We start from the raw sequence: 26312 nt of genomic DNA on the forward strand, positions 1-26312 counted from the left end.
TATTCTGTCTACCTGGGATGAGCTGCCTTAAATCCTCCAATATCTGAACGAGGCTTCCAATCCCCAGTTACCTTCTGCTTAGCACGTTTCTTTATCACCATGTGCTCGTGTGGCTATCCCAGATTAGGAGGCTGGAGACAATCAGGTTTGTCTTGGGATGAGTGAACAGTACCCAGTAGTTATTCAAATGTGTGTTAAGTCATTTGCAACCCCAAGGACTGTAGCCTACCAGGGTCCTCTGTTTATGAGATTTCCCAGGCAAGAATACTGGAGTGGGTTGCCCATTTCCTTCTCCAGGGGATCTTTCCTACTGAGATCAAACCCAAGTCTCCGGCACTGCAGGCAGATTCTTTACCATCTGAGCCACCAGGGAAGCCTAAATCACACACACAGAGAAAAGTTTTCCATTCTTATCTATAAATCTTCCCACAGAAGGAACATATACCTAATTCTTACAAATAGTTGTATGAGTAAGTTTAAAATACAAGGAAAAAATAATAATTTACTCAGGAGTGAAAATATCCTTTTTTGAAACTCGTAGTTAGACTCATGACTGCTGGGTAGCCTGATTACAACCTAATACTCAGATACTTTTTACAATGAAAAGAAATAAAAGAGTTTCATCTCATTTCTAGTTCAGGGCATAGTGTCAATAAAAGGCAGACATCGATAGAAGGAGGGGCTTCCACAATCAATCTAGAAAGCAGGAAACCTGGGAATAATCCAGAATTGAGGATTTACCTCAAATGCCATATATCCTCTTTCCCAGCAACTGAGCAAGATAATTACTTTCAAGTCAAGCTGGATGGTCCTCAGCCATAATGGTCCAATACCAGCATGCAAATAATTCTCATTCCAGTAGAAAACGACAACTTTTTTGGAAGAAATGCAGGTAAGATAAAGTTTTCACAATCTTCCTAAAACATTTAAGTAATTTTTAGTTCCTTAGAAAAATTACATAAATAGCAAACCACCTTTAATAAAAGGTACATTCTACAAACTTATACTAGGTCCTACTCAGATCTGTAACCACAGTTACGAGAGAGAAAAAAATTATATATATATATAGATAGATCCATAGCTCACACTCCACATTATTAAAATGATGCCAATCCTACCAACTAAAAATCAAATACTCTTTCCAGACCATTTTTAAAGAATATTTTTTCTTGATCATACTTTTGCATTTGATTTTAAGGATACACTTAAAAGGATGAACAGGGTCACTGTTTTCTCATTCCTATAGGTAACATTAGTTCTGTGTAAAAGAAAAGTGATCACTTACCTTTTGAAGGTGTCAAGACAGTCCTTAACAATTCTTCACTGTGATACACCTGCTTTCTAGAATGGATTGATGAGACTAACTTGCAAAAGATCGCTCCTTCTCCCATTTGTCTAAAAACAAGGTCAGGAGTTTCTGGACTATATATTGGGTTTTACAATTCATGTGATCAGAATTCCTAGCAATCTACAGACTTCTTAAAATATCTAGTCACACACTGTGAAGTGGTATCAAGGTTTGGTTCTCAGAAATTAGAATACACCGATAGATAATGACACTAAAAAGTACCAACGGCTAAAGCTCTATAATTACACAAATAAATAATCATACATGCAATGCTAAGAGTTATAAATGTGTTGTTATTCAAAAGCATTTTTCCTATTGAAAATCCACTTCCTTTTCTCTCTGTAGCTGAAAATTAAGTCATTAGGACACAATCAAAAGACTTTGTATAAATCAAACAAGCAATTTTGCTTTGTGTGAAACATCATAAATTATAAGTAAACACAACTGTGGTTAAACAGTAATATCACTACCGTTATTATAACTTATAATCACTTTCAAATAGAATCAATTAAAATCCGAAACACAATCAACCACAAACACTGGAGACATATTTTTATATTTAGAGAATAGAAAAGTCACCTTTCACTCATGAGTTCATCTGAGACTTTTTGCTCTTCATATTCCATTTTGTCCTTATTGGTCTGGCTTATTTCCTCACTTTCTAAAACTACTCCTTCATCTTGGATTTTTGGACCCTGTCTAACTATTTTCAATTTTCTTTTTTTGACTTTGTTCTTGGAAAACTCTTGATATTGGTAAGCTCTGTTGTCATTGTCCATGTCCTGATCTCTGCAGCCTTCCAGGGGCTGGGTCATTGTCCGCTTGTTGGGGTTCTCCGGCGGGAGATCCACGGCCATGCGCTTGACCTTCCGCCTCCTGCGCAGAGTCCTGTTCCCAAGGCTGTCCACGGCAAAATCAGACTCATGCCAGAGGGGTCTTTTCCCTCGAACATTATTATTCAAGTTGGATGCCGGCCTGCGCTTTGCCACTAACATTTGGTCGTCAGAGTCACTGTGATCCTTTTTATTGTTATTGTGGTTCTCTCTATAATCCTTGCTTGGTTCTTCTAAACTAGAATCAGAGCCTTCACTTAAGCAGTGACCGGTCTCCCATGGGTGATGAACATTATACGACCTCCGTTTTCTCCCCCTCCGCTTCCTGGCCTGGCGTTTCAGAGGGCAAGAGATACTTCGAGAATGGTCTCCTGTTTCAGCAAATCCACCTCGAGCTTGCTCTGAGCTCTCCTCCAAGGCTGAGACAAGGTCATGAACCAGTTCTTCCATGGTTCGACTGAAATGCCTACATTGTTTTTTTAAGGAGAGAAAAAAAAATAAATTAAATACTCAGAGTTAACCACAATTCACACTAAATCTGATTAGAATTAATATTTATTACAAAGAAATATTTAAAAGCGACTTAGTTTTTCTATTCAAGAAAATATAGTTCCAAATATTCTGACTCATTTTAAAGCTTTTTCTTGTATAAGTTCTTCCATTAAACATAGAAATTACCTCAAGATAGAGTAAGCATAATATCCACAATGAAAGAGCTCAGTAATTCTATGTTTTTATTGTCCAGTTATGGAAAAGTTATTTCCCCTTAAATCTCCATACTTTAGTCTACAGCTGTCCTTTTCCTAGTGCCAGTTTTTCTAGAGCAGATTTAAGAGTAGAGAGAACTTCCTCAATCCTCTGCTGCCCCACCACACACACACACACACACACGCACACACACACACACACACACACACACGCCAATTTCTAAGGAAACAAGGAAACATACAATCCTCTACTCACCACATGCTCTACTCAGGCACTGCCATGATATGCAAGGCAGGCAGGCAGGCAGGCAGGCAGGTACATTCAAGATTTGTAATACATGTGAAAAGAAAATTTAACCAAACACAGGACATATATTTGAAGTGAAGTGAAAATTGCTGAGTCATGTCCGACATTTAGTGACCCCATGGACTATACAGTCCATGGAATTCTCCAGACTAGAATACTGGAGTGGATAGCTGTTCCCTTCTCCAGGAGATCTTCCCAACACAGGGACTGAACCCAGGTCTCCCGCATTGCAGGAGGATTCTTTACCAGCTGAGCTACTAGGGAAGCCCTTGGCTAATCTCACAACCCAATGAAGCAGAAACTAAGTTCATGTTTAACCTGGAGCCCCACTGGTCTACTATGGCCCATAATTTGTTTACAATCAACCTGAAGCAGTTGCTTAGGCCTTAAAAAAACAGAGACCAAAACACTGAACTATGTGAGAAAATCATCCACTAGTCAGCAAGGATAAACATCAGTATTCTTTAGGAACTCTTGTAAATTACATCAGTCCTTTCCAAACCCAACTCTCAAAGATTCTGAGTAAGTTGGTAAGATACAGGATGCAGACACATAATTTTATCTTTGAAACATTAGAGGTAATTCAAATATGTACCTTTCTTATGAAGATCATTAACAATTATTTCTTAAACTGAGTTCTAGAAGCACCTAGGATCAAAATATTCTCCATTACAGAGGTTTATAGACTTTCTGGAGTCTATAGCAGGGGTGGGCTTATTTTCCACTCTCCGCTTTGTGGGACAAATATCAACAACCTCAGATATGCAGATGCTACCACTCTAACGGCAGAAAGTGAAGAGGAACTAAAGAGTCTCTTGATGAAGGTGAAAGAAGAGAGTGAAAAACTTGCGTTAAAACTCAACATTCAAAATACTAAGATCATGGCATCCAGTCCCAGAACTTCATGGCGAGTAGAAAGGGAAAAAGTAGAAGCAGTGACAGATTTTATTTTGGGGGGCTCCAAAATCACTGTGCATGGTGACTGCAGCCATGAAATTAAAAGACGCTTGCTCCTTGGAAGGAAAGCTATGACAAACCTAGACAGCATATTAAAAAGCATCACCTTGCCAACAAAGGTCTATGTAGTCAAACCTATGTTTTTCCAGTAGTCATATACAGATGTGAGAGTTGGAGTATAAGAAAAACTGTGCACCGAAGAATTGATGCTTTGAACTGTGGTGTTGGAGAAGACTCTTGAGAGTCCCTTGGACTGCAAGGAGATCCAACCAGTCAATCCTAAAGGAAATCAGTCCTGAATATTCATTGGAAGGACTGATGCTGAGGCTGAAGCTCCAATACTTTGGTCACCCGATGTGAAGAACCGACTTGTTAGAAAAGACCCTGACACTGAGGGCAAAAGGTGAAGAGAGCAGCAAAAGATGAGATGGTTAGATGGCATCACTGACTCATTGGACTTGAATTTGAGCAAACTCTAGAAGCTGGTGGACAGGGAAGCTTGGCGTGCTGTAGTTCATGGGGTTGCAAAGAGTCAGAAACGACTCAGCGACTGAACAAGAAGAGCAAGACACATTTTCATAAAGGACCCAGTAGAAAACATTTTAGCTCTGTAGGCCATTAGGTCTCCGTCACGACTACTCAACTTTTTCCATGGTAAGCCCAAAACAATCATCAGGAATACAGAAATGAATGGGTATAACTGTGTGCTAATAAAATTTTATTTATAAACCAAGTGATGGCCAGATAGTTTTGCTGATCTATGGTCTATACATAGTCTTCATAGTCCATGATTTCAGGCTCTCACAAGATCCCTTAAACACCTTTCAACTTGGTCTTTTCCTTTTAACAATAACTTGAAAATGAACACACAGGTGATTCAACCGGATTTAACACTTACCATATGAGATACATATAAGGTTTCCAAAACTTGAGTACTTATTATGTGCCAGACCCATTTCTAAGTGCTTCATATGCGTTACAGTATGTCTTCTACATACGAGTCTTCAAGTTGCAAACTTTCAAAGATGCAAAAGTGTGTTCACGTGGCTGGCGAATCACGAGTTACTTCACGTCTGGCATACCTTGCCACGTGCGTGCATCCGTTACAAGTAGTTGTGCTTTTGTGTACATCACTGTATGGTGTTTTATAGTATCTTCGTTTTAAGCACACGATGTTCAGAAGCAAGTGTAAAAGCAGCAGTGACGTAGCTGGTACTAGCGTACTTTTCGAGGTACTGTACTGTAAGATTTTAAAAGGTTTTGTTTTTTGTGTATTATTTGTGTAAAAAGCACTGGAAATCTATTCCAGTACAGTACCATACAGCTGATTGGGTTAGCTGGGTACCTACGCTAAGTCTGTTTGACTTATGAACACACTCTCAGAAATGAACTTGTTCATATGTAGGCAACTTACTGGACCTCATTTCATTTTCACATAATAACCCTATAAGGTGGGAGATGAAATACTCAGAGACAGAGATTTAAGGCAGCTGGCCCCAAAGTGACACATGCAGGAAGTGGGAAAAGCAGGATTCAAACTATGACAATCTGGTTCCAGAGCCTGAATGCTCACCTAACTATATGCAAGAACACCTCCATAATTTCAGTATACAGTTTGCATTTTTGTTTATGACTGATTTAATAGCAGGAGATACTATTTATTATAGGGACAGATTTAATATGTATCTATATAAAGCTGATGACTCACAGTTAAGCATTATATTCTCCTGAACACAAAAAGGGATGACAGACTTAAATCAGTGCATTAGGGTGGAGAGAGTAAGTTGAATTCAAAGAAACAATGATACCTCAGTAAAATGCATTCTGTAAGCAATTAAGTAACAGGACGTTGTCTTCCAGTTAATGCGGGTTTGTATTTTCCGTATCTGTCTCCTTTGACATTCTGAACGAGTAAACAAAAAGTCTATAGAGACACAGTTTTCAAAGACATGGTGATTCAAATAAATATTTGGCCACCTGATGCAAAGAGCCAACTCATTGGAAAGACTGATTCCGACAAAGATTGAAGGCAAAAGGAGAAGGGGATGGCAAAGGATGAGATGGTCAGATAGCATCGCCGACTAAATGGACATGAATTTGAGCAAACTCCAGGAGGTAGAGGATGACAGGGAAGCCTGGTGTGCTGCAGTTCACTGGCTCACAAAGAGTCAGACATGACCCAGTGACAGAACAAATAATTTTAAATGAACTCTGCAGGCTGCTGCTGCTAAGTTACTTCAGTCGTGTCCGACTCTGTGTGACCCCATAGATGGCAGCCCACCAGGCTCCCCCATCCCTGGGATTCTCCAGGCAAGAACACTGGAGTGGGTTGCCATTTCCTTCTCCAATGCAGGAAAGTGAAAAGTGAAAGTGAAGTCGCTCAGTCATGTCTGACTTAGTGACCCCATGGACTGCAGCCTACCAGGCTCCTCTGTCCATGGGATTTTCCAGGCACTAACATTTTTTTCTTTTTCCCTTTAAAAAGGTTCTGTATAGTACTGGGGTTTCAGAAAACTGAATGTGAAGAGAAATATGCATCACAGAGAAACGAGTAGTAAGCCAATACAAGGGCTAAAATTCCAACTATACTGATAAGCTAAATGGATCTTTTTTCCAATACCTATATGTTTTTATAACTGCTTTTTTGTTTTCCCTTTATTGCAAAGAGTATTTTGTTCTTTTCCTTTAACATTACTTCTTTGGAAGAAATGTTGTCTGAGAATTATCATCTTTGAAAACAATACTGCAATCCTTTAAAATAACTCACTGTAAGCCAGTGTAGATGTTTTTCTGGAATTCTCTTGCTTTTTCTATGGTCCAACGGATGCTGGCAATTTGATCTCTGGTTCCTCTGCTTTTTCTAAATCCAGCTTGAACATCTGGCTGGCAAGAGAATTCCAGAAAAACAGCTATTTCTTAATAACTGACTACACTAAAGCCCTTGACTGTGCGTCACAACAAACTGGAAAATTCTTAAAGAGAGGTCCATTGGCATCACTGACTCAATGAACCTGAGTTTGAGCAAGCTCTGGGAGACGGTGAAGGACAGGGAAGCCTGGTGTGGTGCAGTCCATGGGGTTGCAAAGAGTCAGACACAACTAAGCGACTGAACATCAAACAACAAGCCAGTGTAACATATCATACAATAAAGATTCTTTGTCTAAAAGAAGACTCAGTATCACCTGATTCTGGAGGAATTTACTTTTAAAGAAATTGTTTCCTTATCATGGGTGAAAGACTGGTTCTAAATAGTAACATGAAATTAACTAACTCAATGCATGAATATAGCCTCCAACTAAAAATGCAGGTTATTTTGGAAATGACAATTTACTGCTTTACTTTGGCAGAGAAAATGTAATGGTCCTAACATTAGAAAAAGATTAGCACATGAGACTTAATCCACTGAAATTTTGATACTATTCAACTAATTTCATTTAAATTAATTCATTAGTACTACTCTTAACGTAATTTAACAAAATATAACCAACAGTATTACTAAAAATGAAAGCACACTTTAAAACATTATTAAAATTGTGCCAGTCTTATCTGATCTTATATTGATTTTCTCAGGAGAAACTAAAAAATATTTTAACGAGAAGAATCTAACATATTCTATCATGTGGTTCAAACACCAATCAACTAAAACTACTTTAAAAACCTTTTCAGGAAAAAAACAAAAAAAACAAAAAAACAAAAGAACAACAATTTATAAATAAATGGAAAAAACAAATTTAAGTGACATTCAGAGTTCAAATCACCTTTTCTCCTTTAGTTTCAACTCACCAGTCTTGCAAGTCAGTCTCAATCAAAATTCCGTAAATGAGCCAGTACTATTCCAGTTGGTCAAGCTGCTCCACTCACATCTCTCAGGTAAAACTGGCATCAACCAGCTTCACAGAAATAAAGTCATTATAAGAGACCATCACATGGTCAGTAGCCCCTTTCTTCCCTTTGCCTTGGCAGTTCTTAAAGACCACTGCCCTGAAACATGCTATCCTAAAGATATTTTCTTAAAAGTCCTTTCCTAATGGAGGTGAACACTGGAAATATGGAACTTTCCAGTACAAAAATCTGTTTATTAAGCAACCATAGTTTTAAAGGTTGAATTATAGTAAAATCCAGTGAATCACCACTTAGCTAACCTAAAAGTTTTGTATTCACATTTACAAATTTCTCTTCATTTGGGACCCACTGGAAATGAAATCTTCTGGGCTTAGTTTGCACTGAGTATAATGACTAAGAGAACAGCTCACTAATCAGCTAGCCCAAATGAACAGAATAAAATCACAGCCCCATTACTTATATAAAGCTGGACTTTATCAGAGGAAATGACTTGATAAGCATTTTGTTTTTTCAGGTCATATTAGATTATGCTGAGCAATCTAAAATGTATAATCAATCCAGAATCTGATATGCCCGTTCTACACAAGAATATTTGGCCAAAGGTCAAGTTTATTTATTTGTTTGTCCACCTCCAGGCAACATTAAATATCCACTAAATGAGTCAATTGCTCTCACTGGTTTAACACCAAGTTCTAATTAATTCAGAAAAACGCCTTCCTAAAAAAACATATGTTCTAGAGCAAAGGTCCTCAACCTCTGGGCATGGACCAGTACCTCCAGTCAGATCAGTGGCAGCATTAAATTAGAAATAAAGTACATAATAAAAGTAATGTGCTTGAATCATTCCAAAACAATTCCCCCTAGGCCTCCCTCCCCAAGTCCATGGAAAAACTGTCTTCCACAAAACCAGTCTCTGGTGCCCCGAAGTTTGGGGACCACTGATCTGGAGTGAGGAAGATCAGATAATGTAGAAAACCCTGCAACTCAGTTTAAGGGTTTTTATGACTGTTTTTGGTTCAAGGTAGAAAAGTGAGGAAGCTGCCCTAGTTCTAAATTACCTCTCCTATGCCCTTGAAGAACTGACAAGTTGACAAATGAACAAAGGGGCTCAAAGGGCGTCAATAATGTACAGGAAAGAACAGCAGGAGTTGAAGACCAAGAAAGCCCAGAAAACAAATGCCCCTCAATAACCAACAACTATTTTGTCAATGGCTATTACTTTTTGGGAGCTTGTATTAAGCAATAACTACTATTCCCAGAAGAGAAAAAAATAGCATGGAAAAAAACACAAGTGAATGTGTTAGTCGCTCAGTCGTGTCCAACTCTGTGCAACCCCATGGACTGTATCCCGCCAGGCTTCTCTGTCCGTTGGATTTTCCAGGCAAGAATACTGGACCCATAAAGGTATGGGTAGCCATACCTTTCTCCAGGGGATCTTCCCAACCCAGGGACTGAACTCGCGTCTACTGCTTGGCAGATTCTTTACCAATGAGGCACCTGGGAAGTCCATACATCAAGGGCTAAATTTTGTGATTGATTTAACAAAATAGGATTCCTAAGAATTATCTAAAGTTTGACTAAGATTTCTGCTGCTCATAGGGATTTATAGATTTCCTTCCTTAAAGGTAATATTATTTGTTAAAATAAGTCTTAATCTCAGTCTAGTAACCTATTAAGAGATATATCTTCAATTTTCTCTATTTATGTATTTTAGGACAAAAAATTAAGAGTAATTCTAACATTAAATGGAAACACTTGGGCTAACTTAGAAATTCCTTGACCTATATGTGGTGGTGGTGGTGGTTTAGTTGCTAAGTTGTCTCCGACACTTGTGAACCCGTGGACTGTAGCCCACTAGGCTCCTCTGTCCATGGGATTGTCCATGCAAGAACATTGGAGTGGGTTGCCATTTCCTTCTCCATGACCTATTTGTATAAAATCATTAATCATAAGTAACCTTTTCACTTTTTAAAAAAAGTAGCATGGGGTGGGAGGAATCTACCTTATTTTGAAACATGCAAATAATTAATTATAATGTTATATTGACACTAGACAATAAACATGGAATAGAATTCTCTAGGGGGAGAAAACGGCTGGGAGAAAACTGCAAAGAACATGAGCTTTAAGAGTCAAAGCACGAATTTGGAAGTTAAATTATACTACACTCATCAGTTATAGGACCTTGGACAAATTACTTATCTTTTGATTCTGTTTCTTCATCATGAAAATGTGTATAATGCGTACCTTGTAAGGATTCTTGGAGGATAAGAATGAGTACTTAAGTGTGAGAGCAGTTATTTCATCTTTTAACAACCTCTACACACATGAGGAAACTGTTACTGAAAAAATCAAATCATTGTTCTTTTAAGGTACAAACTATACTATGAACACTGAGTATGTCATAATAAAAGGTAAGACTGTCAACCTTTCTGAATGCTTGAACCTCTCTGAATGATGGAGAGAGGGAAGATAACAGACACTTGAAAAAATCTTGCATAGAATTTTAAGAAATTCATGCACTTCTTTAAAGATTTTTGATTAAAAAAAAAAAACTCTTAGTAAAAAAAGTAATGCTGTGTGTTTGACCTATTCCTATCCTAATAATATACAGATACAAGAAAAAAAAATAGAAAAGTAAGGATATCATCCTTCCAAGTAAAGAGTCACAAGATCTGCCATCAAACAGAAAAACTCATTTCCCATGATGGGAGCAAAAGTTCTACTGACTTGCTCTCAACTGGAGGCATTGCTGGCAGCTGCTACTTTGTCATTTCTGTCACAAGGGAACCCTCAGAAACCTTGCCTTCCTCCTTTCCCTACTGCCAACAAGACAAAAAACCGATCATACACGGAAGGCTTCAGAAAAACAACGAATTCTATTCTCACATAGTGATTTTTTAACTCAACTTTCCAAACAGTGATTTAATAAGACCGCTCCTTCATTATTTAAATTTGAAGATCATTCTTTTGATTCTTTTTCTTCATTTAATGACTTCAGGAGTTATTCACACTTTTTTCCTTACACTGTGTTCACTTTTGAGATATAAACTGTTGAATAAAAAACTGCCTAAGTGAAAGAAAGTCAAAGTCTAAAACAAAAATAAAGTCTAAAAAATCTTTCATAATATATTAATAATGTTCATAGCATATAATAAACAGTTAGGCAACCTTCTAGGATTTGGGAAATGAGTCTCATGCATTGGTCATACATGGTGACTACTCAATACTTTTGAATATATAACATATTCTGAATTCCTAGAACAGGAATGAGAATGAGACCACTGAATATTAATTACAAGTACCTAAAATAATGCTTGACAGATGTTTTAAAAAAAAGTCTAGGTAAGGAATCCGCCAGGAGACCTGGGTTTGATTCCTGGGTTGGGAAGATCCCCTGGAGGAGGAAATGGCAACCCACTCCAGAATTCTTGCATAGGATATCACATGGACAGAGGGGTCTGGCAGGCTACAGTCCATGGGGTTGCAAATAATCGGACAAGGCTGAGCAACTAAACAACACCTAGGTGAACAAATCAATCAAGGACTAAATGAATGAGTAAATAACAAAGGAAAAATATGACTTCACTGAAAATTTGGACAATTCAGATTTCAAATTGAAATGCAAAACTAATTCAGACAAATCTAAGAGTATGAAACTGACTCCAAAACAAATGGTCAGATAAAAAAAAAAGTTATTGAAAAGTAGTTTTCCAGACCTAAAGTTTCCACTATGCAGTTTTCCAGATCTAAAGAAAATGAAAATACCAAACAGAAATGAAATTATAGCATAAAAGGTCCAGAATCAATATAGTTTATTTGTAATGGCTATTTTTAAAGCAAAGACACATAATGTGAAACAAATAGATACTACAGCTTGATACATCAATAATGATTTGATAGTTCCATTATTAATATTTAACTTTTTTGTTGCGTTCAAACTTTAAAATCTTTCCAAAACCCTCAAAAGTTGACTTTTAAATAAAATTTACTAATAAAGTAAAAAAACAGCATGTCAAATTCTAAATGTGATTTGTTCATTAAATAAATCAATTTTGAAAAGGCAGGTTAACATTTTAAGTACCGAAAGAGATACTTTTAGACCCTACTTTCTTTCTCTTTTTTTTATTGGAGGATAATTGCTTTACAATATTGTGATTTCGGCCATAAAACAACATGAATCAGCAACAGGTATATATATGTCCCCTCCCTCCTAAACCCTCCCATCTCCCTTTCCATCTCACCCTTCCAGGCTATCCCAGAGCACTGGGTTGAGCTCCCTGTGTGACACAGCAACCTCCTCCCAGCTCTCTATTTCATATACGGTAATGTATGTTTCCATGCTGTTCTCTCAATTCATCCTGCCCTCTCCTTCCCCGCTGTGTCCACAGTCTGTTCTCTATGTCTGCGTCTCCACTGCTGCCCTGCAAATACGTTCATCATACCATCTTTCTAGATTCCATATGTGTACATTAATATACAACATCTGTCTTTCTCTTTCTGACTTACTTCACTCTTTGACCCTACTTTCAAAAATGTGTATGAGGTGGCAGGAAGGGGAGACAGACACTTTCAGCTATAAAGATTTTATAAAAATATGAACTATCAAGACTTATAAAAACAACTTGTACAAAAAACATATTTCCTGACACACACAATAATCATAGGATTTTTTTTTTTTTAACTGTATAAAGCTTTTCTTCCTTAGGCTTTTAACTTCTAAAATATCAGTTCTACTTTTTAACAAAAGATTAAGAAAGAGAGAAATCCTCTACACTTATGCAGATGGTACCTGAAAATTGAAAAACTAACCTAGACACTGGAGAAAAGGTTGAAGGCAAGGTGGGAGTTAACTCTATCAGGCCTAGTTAACAAACCTGCGCATATCCTTCCCAGTTTATATGCTCCTTGTGATATGGCATCTCATTCAGATGCACAGGCAGTACAGCAGTATAACTAAGAAATTTTTTTTAGATATACTGGTAGTGTCCCTTCTCCAGGGAATCTTCCTAACCCAGGGATCGAACCCAGGTCTCCTGTATTGTAGGCGGATTCTTTTTACCAGCTGAGCCTCAAGGGAAGCCCAGATATACTAGAATCATACTGCAAATATGATGCTTGGCTAAGTTAATAATACTTAAACAATATCTGCTCCTGTCTTGCCATCTCTGAAATGCAAAGAATAACAGCACCTATTTCAAAAGATTTATTGGGTTGACCAAAAAGTTGGTCCAGGTTTTTCATAACACTGTAGAAAAATGCCCAAACAAACTTCTCGGCAACCCAATACATGAGATGACATATATACACAAAAGCTGGCACCAATTAACTACACCAACTAAGTAGCATCCTGACTGGCACTGAGATGTCGTCATTGGGACAAAACTCACATGTTTAGTACAGTCAATGTCTGATGAATGAATGAAAAAGGAAATTCCATTAAGAAAGTCTGAATAACAAGATGGTTGCACAGATAAACTAGAAAATACAGGATCCAAATTTCTGGAACACTCACTCTGTCAAATCAGGCATAATTCAAGAATTTTATTCAAAAGCACTAATAACATGCTAGGCACTAGATTTTACTCTGATGCCATAAGAAAGGACGTATTTCATCTCAAGTAAAATAGAGAACTGAAAGAAAGTTCTCTATATCACAAAAAGGATGTGTGTGTGTGTTCAGTCATGTCTGACTCTTGGTGACACCTTGGGACTATAGCCCCCCAGGCTCCTCTGTCCATGGAATTTTCCAGGCAAAAGTACTGGAGTGGGTTGCAATTTCCCACTCCAAAGGGATCTTCCCTTACAAAGAGGGACCTAACCATGATTTGGATAGGAGGAGGAAGAGGAGTTTAAGCAGTCATATTTTCCCATTAAACTGTCATCTATCCTACAAATCAGTAATCACTACAGCAAGAGCAGACCAATCTATAGGGCACATTTTGTCTCCCCTTCTTAAAAAGATGCTGAATGGTGAAACATTAAGAAAGGTTATCTGGAGAGGGACTCGAGCTTGGGATGATGGAAATGTCTTATTTCTTGCTTTGTGTTGTGGTCACACAGTATATACAACTGCCAAAAGTAAAAATACTAAACACTTAAGAACTATGCATTTTATTTTATGCTAATTACTTTACCATTAAAATAAAATGCTCATTTAAAAAAAAAGTGCTCCTTATTTTTCTCACAGGAAAATGTATTAAAAAGGAGCATAACCAAGATAATAATTTCCTTTGCTATACCTTGTATCCTTGTTGCTTATCTATTGTGTACATAGTAGCTTGTATCTCAATCTCATACCCCTAATTTGCCCCATTTCCATTATTTTGTAATAATGTTTAATGAAGTACAATCTGTAAAACTACTGAATCACAGTGCTGAACACCTAAAACTTATACAATATTGTAAATTAACTATATTTCAACTAAAAAAAAGTCAAAGGAGCATAACCAAGCCTTTTCATTATAAAATCAACTACAGAACGATCTGATCTCATTCAAAACATTCTAAGCAAGATATTCTTTATTCAATGATAGGTGATGCAAAAGAAATTCTTGGAGATCACTAACTACTAGAATCCCTCAGATTCTCATTTGCTGCAAAATCTAGGAATGGACTGACACATTTCAGCTGCATTTCACCTGTTGTTCAACTTTATGGTTTGAGAACGTCAGTGGAAATTTTGTTTCACTGCTTGTCTTGGAGGAAAACGTCTTGTGAGAAAAACAGGAGTAGAAATAGTTTTCAACTAGGAATCCAAAACCCAACTTCCAGCTCTAGGGCTAAAGCCTGCATGGCAACACTGAACAAGTCCCTTAACCATTCTGTGCCTGTGATAATCTCCTATCACAGGCCCTTCATAAGGATAAAACGTAGCAATTTGTTAAAGAACTTTGCCAAGTCAAAGCAGTTTATTATTCTAAAGTGGTTTAGCGGTATAATACTGCAGTCGAACCCTAAATTTAACCCTGACATTTTAAGTTCTCAGGGGACATCCCATGCGCATCTCATTTGAACTAGAATGGAAGGTTCAAGGGACAGAAACTGGTAGGTTACACCTACTCCAAAAGAGGGGGCGTAGGAAGGCAGTCTCCTCCACTTCTAAACTTCCAGAAGTCTAGATTTCTGGGAATTGATCTTCGAAAACACCTGGTACAATCTTGCAAATTTAAAAAGGAAAATTAGGAAATAATGCCTATAGTAAGATAGATTCTTCTGTAATCCTCGTCTTGTCAACAGTCAACGAAGAAATGAATTGCTCCGGGCGTACAGAAAGCTTTCCTCCTACATTATTGTGGCGTAGTAGACAAGCAATCAGCAAGCATTGACTGTATTCCTTCTCAAATCTTTAGCACACACTTCCACGCCTTCCTTAAACTGCGTCCATCCCAGGAACGAAAAGAGAGCAAGGCCTAAAGGTCTTCAGATCATCCATCACAACTCCCTCCCCCTTCCATTCCAGGTCCAGCGGCCCCCGGCCATCACACCCTTTCCGGATCGCCCATCCCCAGGGCGGCCAGCCTCACCAGCTGTTCCCGGCGGCTGGAGCTCCGATCGGTTGGCGCCCGGCGGCCCCGAACATTAACGACACCCAAGAGCCTGGCCTCGAGGCTCAGGCCCGAGAACAGACTCCAACTACCGCACCACCAGCGACTTCCCAGGAGCAGTTCAGCATTTTGAGCTGAGCTTCCGGAAGCCGACAGCAGGCGGAAAACGGAAGCTGGGAGCAACCATTAGTTCCCCTCCCCACCTCCACTGCTTCTTTCTCTGAAAATCTCCTCTTTTTTCCTCAGAGAAGGAGAGGGGTCAATAATTTGAAATCTTTAATTATCAACGTTTCTTAGTTTTTCTTTCTGGTGTTTCGGACACTGAAAGAGTGTGGGAGGAAAAAAATGTGAAGTCAACGAAAGTTGAATCCCCGAGATCTGGGTAATGGTTTAGCCCGGTTGCCTAGGAGACCGAGAGTAACTCCGGAGGTGCAGCGGGCGAGCGGAGGCTATGGCCACGTTAGCCAGGCTGCAAGCCCGGTCGAAGAGTATAGCACAGCAGTATTACTACAGGAACAGGTAGGGTATCAATTAGGGGAGCGCGAAAAGGCCTGGCTTCACCCCTAGCCCGTTACTCCTCAGCAGGAACGTCCTGTGAATTCATTTCCTAACTCACTGAGTACCCCTTACTTCTCTTCCTCGTTGGTAGTCTGCAAACAGAATCACGAATTTTTGAAAGTAGTGTTAGCTTACAGGGGGATTCCCGATGCAGGGGGCCACGGTTATCATCTGGAGATAATTTAAGTAAAATTCCAGTAGAAATAAAATTGTACAATAAGTGCTTTCCTTTGACATCATCACGCCACAATGGGATGAAACCTGTGTCCTCTTATGGAAAGTTTGATGGCCTCACTGGGCTCACCCTGTCTCCTTAGCTGGGTGAGCTCGGAGTGTCCCCCATCTACCTCCATTATGTCACGAATGTCGCTGAACTCAACTGTTCTATGACTCACTTGTCTTCCCAGAGTGGCAGTATGTAAACGATTCTGACAAGATAATCAATACCAATTTGTTAAGAGGGCTGAAGAAGACCCTGGCGGCCCTATCCATCTCTCTACACCTAAGCATCCTACAAAAGGTTCATTTAAACAATGGTCTTCTGGAAGCAATGCCTCAGGACATTTTCTAAGCTAAGAGAAGTTCCAAAAAAGTGAAAAGGACATTGGTAGAATATAGTGACACACCAGACCAATAGAAAATATGCCAAGAAGACAGTCTTGCTGAGCTGTTCTTATTCTAACATTTATGTCGTCTGCTACATTCTTGGGCTTCTCTTGTAGCTCAGCTGGTAAAGAATACACCTGCAATGCGGGAGACCTGGGTTCGATCCCTGGGTAGGAAAGAAGTCTTGGCAAAGGGAAAGTCTACACACTCCAGTATTCTGGCCTGGAGAATTCCATGGACTATATAGTCCATGAGGTCATAGAGTCAGACCTGGCTGATCGACTTTCACTTTCTTTCAGTACATTCTTAGAGTACCTTGTGCCTCTTCTACAGCACTTATCACGATTTTACATTCCCATTGAGATAATATATGAGGGATATAAGTATCATCCCTTTTATAACTAGAAGTGGGGGTTTTGCTTATCATTGTTTTTGTCTCCAGTGTCTATTTTAGTTTCTGGCACCTAATTGCTGCACAATAATCATTTGTCTAATAATTCAATAAATAAATCTTTCACTGAGTCATTGGTCCTGGTTTACCTAAATGTACTAAAAAGAGCTAAACATAGAGATTTTGTATTATCTGTAATAGGTAAATTATGTTGAAGGTATGTATGACATATGTATGTATGTATGTATGTGTGTTTGTTTGTTAAAGGTATGTATGAAGATATGATATACGTATCTAAAAAGAATAAATTTCATCCCTCTGATGTTCATCACCTAATGTGGAATATAGACATTTAAAAGATAAATACAATAGAGTAAGCATAGACAGGAAGGGAAATGACTAACAATTTTTATTGCACTAGGAACTTTTCTGTATAATAATCATTTGGTTCTCACAGATTTGCAAGTTAATGTATTAATCTGTATTTTTAGAGCTTGAGAAGAGTGTTCTAGAAAAGCCTGGTGAAGTGTCACAGAATTGCGAGCAGACATAACTTCTTCTACAGATTTCAGTGTTAATCTTGGTCCCCATCTCCTGGCTTTTGACAATATGTACATTTTCCCTGAAACTCAAGGTTGCCTGGGTAAAAAGCTAGGACTGTACAAAAGCCATGATAAGAATAGGCTGGCTTTTCTTCTATTTGATTTATTATTAATATTAATATTTTCAATATGAATGAAAGTCTTTAAAGAAGGAATTGAAATTCCCAAGTTTGCCTAGTTAAAAAAAAAACAAGGTATTGAATAGCATAGAAGAAAAACGCATATAAAATGTTAACATATGAAAAAATCAACAGGTAATTTTCTTAAGAAATTGTTTTCTTTTTCCCCTGTGTGATTGACCAGATCAGTTGCTTGCAAACTTCTGTGTACATCAGAATCGCCTGAGGGTCTTGGTAAAATACAGACTCTGATTCTCTGGGTCTCAGTTTTGGCCAGCATGTCTGCATTTCTCACACAGGTTCCTGTCAGGCCCCATTTTGCATAAGAAGGAAGACATTGTAAAAAAAAAAATGGTGTATGAGCCTATCATTTAATTCATAAACATCTGTACAAGTTGTATGTTTATTCCTTCTTTATACAAGGCAAGGAAAATGCGATTCAGACAGATTAGTAATTCATATGAGGTCATACAGCTAAGTCTCAAAACCAAAAGCCCAGCTCTAAGGCCTATGCTCTTCACTACCACCCTAGCCAAGATTTTCTTCACACCACACTGGTTTTGGTGAATTAAGGGGCAAGAAGCACCAAGATCCAGAAGTCCAAACGGCCTAAGCACGTGGTTGGCCAAATCTATTATCATATAGGCGACAGAGCGGGAGGAAACCATTTTAATTCTTCTTGGCTTGTTTTAATGTCTTCCTTCTCTGTTGGTAACAAGACAGTGGCAAAAGTGTTTAAGAGCTGGCACCAGATTGCCTCTGAAGTTAAAACATGACTTTGTTGGGAAAAATAAACTTGACTAAGTGCTTAGATTAGTGCCTAGATCCTCCAGGGCCTGGGTGTCCACTGAGGAAGAGACAAGCTTCTCTGCCTAACAAAGGGGAAAGATTTGGAACTCCAAGAAGTGAGGTGTATGGTGCCTGGTAAGTTGCTGCAGTCATGTCTGACTCTGTGCGACCCTATGGACTGTGGCTCACCAGGTTCCTCTGTCGGTGGGATTCTCCAGGCAAGAATACTGGAGTGGGTTGCCATGCCCTCCTCCAGGGATCTTCCCCCACATAGGGATCAAACTGTGTCTTTTATAAATTTCCTGCATTGGTAGGCTGGTTCTTTACCACTAGCACCACCTGGGAGAAGTATGGTAGTAGCTGATAACAATGAGAAAGCTAGGGGTATGGAAAGGTGTGCATTATCAGACCCACCCAAGCCCTCTGGGAAGTTGCTCCACAAGAAACGTTTTGTGGGTGTTCTTATTTGGTGGTCTACTCATCAAAGAGGCTAAAAATCCTGTCTAGGATGTTACTTAACAGCACAAAGATAATACCCAGTTGTTATATGTCTAAGTATTGGCCTTTTTTTTTTTTTTCAGCTTTCACTATTACTTCCCAGTTTCATTTCTAGTTTTCCCAACTACTGAGATTTCTTTGTGACTTATTGGTCATTTATACTGTCCTATTTGTGGGAAAAAGAGTTTGGGATATGTTCATTAATCATAGTTCATTTCCCCCATATCCTTATTTAATGTGTCAAATACTAAAAGGAATGAGTTCAAAATGTCCCACTTCCACTTAATTCCACTGAGTTTCCACTGTGTGCTATCTTTTTCTGTCATATTATTTAGATGATATATGTATTCTAGTGCATCTCTCTTCATTATTGGCTCTCTCTCTCTTTTTTTTTATGATGTGCAAATATTACACCTTTGAATCCCACTTGCAGTTGTTAAAAATTATTTTTATTACTTCTTTAAGAAAATTTAATGCAGTTACATACAACTTGTAACCTCAATGTTGAGCCTCCTTAATTGGATACGAGTTAATCATATTGTTTTGTGTATTTCTCTTCACAAGCAGCACATTTTAAGGTTTTAAATAATTAGAATCCAGGAAATTTGTGATGGGTTAAGTTAGTTTCTTTTGCTAAATTTAATTTTTAATTTTATGTTGGAGTATCATTGATTTACAATGTTGTGTTAGTTTCAAGTGTACAGTGAAGTGATTCAGCTATATGTATACGCACATATTGATATAAAGCCATCACCCTATGTTAAGCTACTTTGTAATTCTTGTCCTCTGTCATGAGTTTTCATGTATAAGCTATGTTTTATTTTATTTTAAATTTTAACATTATTCAGAAGAAACTTATTTTTTAACATGAACATTTCTTATGAGGACTTAATGCACTCTACCTAGATTCTCAGTACTATGTTATGAATTAACTATTCACTGATTAATTAAATACTGACAGAGCACCTACTATGTGCTAAGGACTGTTCCATGTATTGAGGATACAGCAGTGAACAAAAAAGTCATGAGGTAAACAGAACATAAATAAACTTACATATAATATTTTATCTTGCTGCTAAGTCACTTCAGTCGTGTCCGACTCTGTACGACCCCATAGACGGCAGCCTACCAGGCTCCCCCGTCCCTGGGATTCTCCAGGCAAGAACACTGGAGTGGGTTGCCATTTCCTTCTCCAATGCATGAAAGTGAAAAGTGAAAGGGAAGCCGCTCAGTCGTGTCAGACTCTTAGCACGGACTGCAGCCTACCAGGCTCGTCCATCCATGGGATTTTCCCGGCAAGAGTACTGGAGTGGGGTGCCATTGCCTAGGGTGATTATAATAGCAAAGAATAAAGCAAGGTAGGCAAGAAGCGAACTAAATATCCTGTTTTAAATAGAGTGGGTGATGAGGCTCCTCTGATGAGGAGATATTTGAACAGAGTCCTAATAAAAGTGGATGAGCAGGCCCACTAGGTAGAGATCTAAGCGACGTTCCAGCCTTCAGGAGCTGTAACATTAACTGCTATACCCCTGTTGTCAGAAGCCTGCATATATGTGTTGCAAAACAGTGCTCAAGGCCAGATCATTTGGGGCTTTTAAGCCATAGTAAAGATACTGGATTCTACCCTGATTAAGGTAGGAGGTCATTGGGGATTTTTGATAGAGGAGTGACTTGATCTGACTCTGTCGATAAAGAAAACTTGGACTTGTTTTTAAATTGGATAAAGCATTTTGATTTGTTTTTTTTTTTCTTCCTTCTGCTTTCCTTCTCCAATTACATCATTTATTAGTTTAACTCTTTGTGACCTCTTTTGCTTGTTATGAAAACTTCAGTCAAATTTGCTTATATAAAAAAAAATAACATTTGAAATAGTTTGCAACTGTATGTGGGCTTCCCTAGTGGCTCAGATAGTAAAAGAATCTGCCTGCAATGCAGGAGACCCGAGTTTGATCTCTGAGTCAGGAAGATCCCCTGGAGAAGGGAATGGCTACCCACTCCAGTGTATAGTTTTCTAAGGATATATAAGCAGCAATTAACCTAATAGATGTTGAAATATCTTTTAATTAATTTAGCTGTAGGGAAAAGTGTGTGTAGGGAAATGTAGAGAAAGCAGGTGCTCAGGAAGAGAGCTGGAAGTTTGGTAGAGACACTATATTGACCAAGTGGTCAGCTGTCAAATTTCCAGGTCTCTCACCCTCTTAAATGGGGCATGGGGAGTGCATGAGGCTAGAGAGGAGAGAGTAAAAAGAGAAATAAATGGGATTGAATATATGCTATGTGCTGAGAACTCTGGAAAATACTTTCACAAATATTATGTTGATTTTCACAATAATCATATGAAGTGGTTTTATTTTTCCTACTTTACTATGGAGGAAAATGAAATCTTTAAAGTGTAATTTACTTGTTCAGTAAGAACAAAGATCTAATGAAGTCTGATCTATCTCAGTCCAAAGTTATACTTGGATTGCTTGTTGTTTAGTCGCTCAGTTGTGTCCAGCTCTTTTGTGGCCCCGTGGATTGTAGCCCTCCAGGCTCCTCTGTCCATGGCATTTTCCAGGCAAGAACGCTAGAGTGGGTTGCCATTTTCTTCTCCAGGGGGTCTTCCCAACCCAGTAATTGAACTCATGTCTCCTGCATTACAGGCAGATTCTTTACTGTTGAGCCATCAGGGAAGCCATGCTTGGAGTATGGGGGCTTTAAATCAAGTCCCAGCATGGAAGTAAGTACATCAAATACATGAAGCCTAATCTGCCTTTCTAAGGTCAGTTTGAGGAAAGGAAAACACCTGATATGGCAAGTGCTCTCCAGTACAAGACCAGTGATTAGAGTGGACTTCATTACCTTGTGTCAGCCTAAAGTATAATGTTCTTTAAGTTGGCCTGATTCTGGAATCCATTCTTCCCATGAACTTAATTTGCTTCTAACTGCAACACAGTCAAAGTTTCCTGACTGCCTTCTTAGTCTGATTACTTGTTTTGGTGTCCTTTTCTTTGGACAATCATCTTGGTCCTAGTAACCTAAATGGATAATAGCTTAATCAGATAGACATGAGTTTCTTCCTCTGATTCTAATTAATTGCTGGTTGTTTCTGTTCAGTTATACTCTATTCTGACCAGTGACATTTAGCAAGGCTTCTGCCAAGTATGCAAGAATGATTTATGTCAGCATGCAGGAAGAGTTAAAATCCTAATTCTGTGTCACTTTAGACTTAAACGTAAGCTCTTAAATTTATGCTCTTACCTTACTTAAACACTTTTGATATCAGTTTTCTCATCTGTGAGAGAGACAATAATACCTATTGACATGTCAGCTAAGAAGACTAAATAATTGTTTGACAGATTAGTTAACACCCAGTAAATTCATAATATTTAGGCAGTCACAACAGGAGGACAAAGGATAAAATGATCTGCTCAGGATATATGATCAAAGGATCATATGATCTAAGATCAAAGTAGATCAAAGGATATATGATCTACTCAGTGGGTATAAGAAAGGCAGTTGATAAATTTAGTATCTGAGTATTTGTCCTTTCTTTATAAAGATTCTTAACATTTTGATATATACATTTAATGAAGTACATAAACTATAAATGTTTTGCTCAATAACTTTTACGTATGTGTATATCTGTGTAACCATCACTCAGATAAAGTTCTTAAGTGTTTAAAAATGTTTGTAAAAGAGAAATAAAAGGAAATGTGCTTAGTAATAAAGAATATATTTCTAAAACCAATAGCCAACATCTTGTGTATTGATGAAATACAATATAGATTTCATTCAAAAGCAAGAGAAAAATGCATATTGATTTGCATAGTTCTACTATTTGGAACTTTTTTTTCTGGAAATAGTAGTCAATACTGTAATAAAAGAAAAAAAATGAGTAAGTATTGAAAGAGAAGCAATAAAAGTTGGTTATAGATCATGAAATTATAAAACTGAGAAGATGTAAAATAATCTATTAAAAAACCGTCTTGTGAATAAGATGAATTTAGTAAAGTGTCAGATTAGAAAACAAATTTTTAAAAAATCAGAAATTTGTCTAGGTACCAGCAGTAACTAAATGGACTTAATATCAGACTAAAATGTTTCAAATGAAAGATCAGTGAATTTGAAGATATACCAAATATATATTACTGGGTAGAGTGTTCTATAAATGTCAATTAGATTAGGTTGGCTGATAAATGTTCATGTTTTGACAGCTGTCCTATCAATTATTCAGACAGACATGTTACAATTCCCCACTATAATTTCCAAACTAAATTTGTCTATTTCCCCTTTTAGTTTTGTCAGGTTTTACTTCATATATTTTAAAGTTATTTTATAGTTGTATATGCCTTTAAAAATATCAAATCTGCTTGATAAATTAACATTTTTATCATTATAAGATGGTTCTCCTTATACATGATAATTTTCCTTATTCTTAAGTCTACTTTAAATATTAAAAATATATTTTAAACTATGAAAAATATTTGAAGAATTTAAAACATCATTGAGATGCCTTTCTTTTATGTGTGTGTGTGTGTGTGTGTGTGCGTGTGTGTGTGTGTATATACAATCTCAAACTTACATTAAACTTACAATACGGTACAGAGGGACTTCTTACATAAACTAAATATGGCAGAAAGCCAAGAAGAACTAAAGAGCCTCTTAATGAAAGTGAAAGAAGAGAGTGAAAAAGGTGGCTTAAAACTCAACATTCAGAAAACTAAGATCATGACATCTCGTCCCATCACTTCATGGCAAATAGATGGGGAAACAGTGGAAACAGTGACAGACTTTATTTTGGGGGACTCCAAAATCACTGCAGATGGTGACTGCAGCCATGAAATTAAAAGACGCTTACTCCTTGGAAGAAAAGTTATGACCAACCTAGATAGCATATTAAAAAGCAGAGACATCACTTTGCCAACAAAGGTCTGTCTAGTCAAAGCTATGGTTTTTCCAGTAGTCATGTATGGATGTGAGAGTTGGACCATAAAGAAAGCTGAGTGCCACAGAATTGATGCTTCTGAACTGTGGTGTTGGAGAAGACTCTTGAGAGTCCCTTGGACTGCAAGAAGATCCAACCAGTCCATCCTAAAGTCCTGAATATTCATTTGAAATACTGATGCTGAAGCTGAAGCGCCAATATTTTGGCTACCTGATGCAAAGAACTGACTCATTTGAAAAGACCCTGATGCTAGAAAGATTGAAGGCAGGAGGAGAAGGGGATGACAGAGTATGAGATGGCTGGAAGACTCAATGGACATGAGTTTGAGTAAACTCCAGGAGTTGGTGATGGACAGGGAAGCCTGGCATGCTGAGTCCACGGGTCGCAAAGAGTCGGACACGACTGAGTAACTGAACTGAACTGACTGAAATCAGGGTAGGTTGCAGTCTGATAGCCCATTGCCTTCCAAATTCTTTTTCCACATAAGTACATTTTCTATATAATCACAGTACTACCATCAAAATCAAGAAATTAACATTTGTACACTTCTACCGTCCAATCTTCAGACTCCATTCTAGCTTTGCCAATTGTCCCAATAGTGTTATTTATAGCAAAAATTCTTGTTTTTTCTGTTTAGTTATCTTTAATATAGAATATGTTCTCAGTTTTTCTCCAGTTTTCATGACCTTGCCACCTATGAAGATCACAGGTCAGTTATTTTGTGGAATTTCCCTCAGTTTAGATTTGTCTAATTTTTCCTCCAGTAGATTCAGGGTATGTACCTATGGCAAGCCTTTGACTGTGTGGATCACAATAAACTGTGGAAAATTCTGAAAGAGATGGGAATACCAGACCACCTGACCTGCCTCTTGAGAAACCTATATGCAGGTCAGGAAGCAACAGTTACAACTGGACATGGAACAACAGACTGGTTCCAAATAGGAAAAGGAGGACGTCAAGGCTGTATATTGTCACCCTGCTTATTTAATTTCTATGCAGAGTACATCATGAGAAACGCTGGACTGGAAGAAGCACAAACTGGAATCAAGATTGCTGAGAGAAATCTCAATAACCTCAGATATGCAGATGACACCACCCTTATGGCAGAAAGTGAAGAGGACCTAAAATGCCTCTTGATGAAAGTGAAAGAGGAGAGTGAAAAAGTTGGCTTAAAGCTCAACATTCAGAAAATGAAGATCGTGGCATCTGTTCCCATCACTTCATGGGAAATAGATAGGGAAACAGTGGAAACAGTATTAGACTTTATTTTTTGGGGCTCCTAAATCACTGCAGATGGTGATTGCAGCCATGAAATTAAAAGACACTTAATCCTTGGAAGAAAAGTTATGACCAACCTAGGTAGCATATTCAAAAGCAGAGACATTACTTTGCCAACAAAGGTCCGTCTAGTCAAGGCTATGGTTTTTCCAGTGGTCATGTATGGATGTGAGAGTCGGACTGTGAAAAAGCTGAGCGCTGAAGAGTTGATGCTTTTGAGCTGTGGTATTGGGGAAGACTCTTGAGACTCCCTTGGACTGCAGGGAGATCCAACCAGTCCATTCTGAAGGAGATCAGCCCTGGGATTTCTTAGGAGGGAATGATGCTGCAGCTGAGACTCCAGTACTTTGGCCACCTCATGGGAAGAGTTGACTCATTGGAAAAGACTCTGATGCTGGGAGGGATTGGGGACAGGAGGAGAAGGGGACGACCGAGGATGAGATGGCTGGATGGCATCACTGACTTGGTGGACGTGAGTCTGAGTGAACTCCAGGAGTTGGTGATGGACAGGAAGGCCTGGCGTGCTGAGATTCATGGGGTCTCAAAGAGTCAGACACGACTGAGTGACTGAACTGAACTGGACCTATGGCAGAAATATCACAGAAGTGGTGCTATAGTCTTCTTAGTACATCTATCAGGTACTGAATCATCTTGATTCATCCAGTTACTGATGGAGTACATTTGGATAATGTCATTAAGATTTTGTCTGCTAGGCTTCTCCACTGTGACATTCTTTTTTTTATTATTTTTAATAGGTATTGTTTAAAAGCAATTGATTTGAGGCCATAAATGTATTCTGTTCCTCTTCTAACTTTCAATTTACTTATTTTCTTATTTATATCATTATGGACTCATGTGTTCCTATTTTAATCCATGGGTTAGACCACATTACCCTTACCTATCTTTATGCTAGCATTATCCCAGATTTGTCTAATGGGAGCCACTTCCTTTTGTGTCCTGATCATGGTAATATTCTCCTGCTTTCTGACACACAAAAAACGTTGA

General features: G+C 38.2%; 1 protein-coding gene across 2 annotated transcripts in view; it reads right to left on the reverse strand.

The window, feature by feature from the left end:
- GPATCH2 (G-patch domain containing 2) overlaps positions 1-15705 on the reverse strand; it is a 202139-nt gene extending 186434 nt beyond the window's left edge. Inside the window, exons 1-2 of one of the 2 annotated variants that reach the window (XM_005690474.3) lie at positions 15519-15691; positions 1928-2647 (exon numbers count right to left, since the gene is read on the reverse strand). In XM_005690474.3, coding sequence (XP_005690531.1) covers positions 1928-2647; positions 15519-15574 — 776 coding nt within the window. In that variant the 5' untranslated portion in view covers positions 15575-15691. Of the gene's footprint in view, positions 1-1927; positions 2648-15518 lie in introns of both variants that reach the window. The other variant, XM_013970118.2, reaches the window with a different exon arrangement.

This window comes from Capra hircus, chromosome 16, assembly GCF_001704415.2.
Source record: "Capra hircus breed San Clemente chromosome 16, ASM170441v1, whole genome shotgun sequence".
Taxonomy (NCBI): domain Eukaryota; kingdom Metazoa; phylum Chordata; class Mammalia; order Artiodactyla; family Bovidae; genus Capra; species Capra hircus.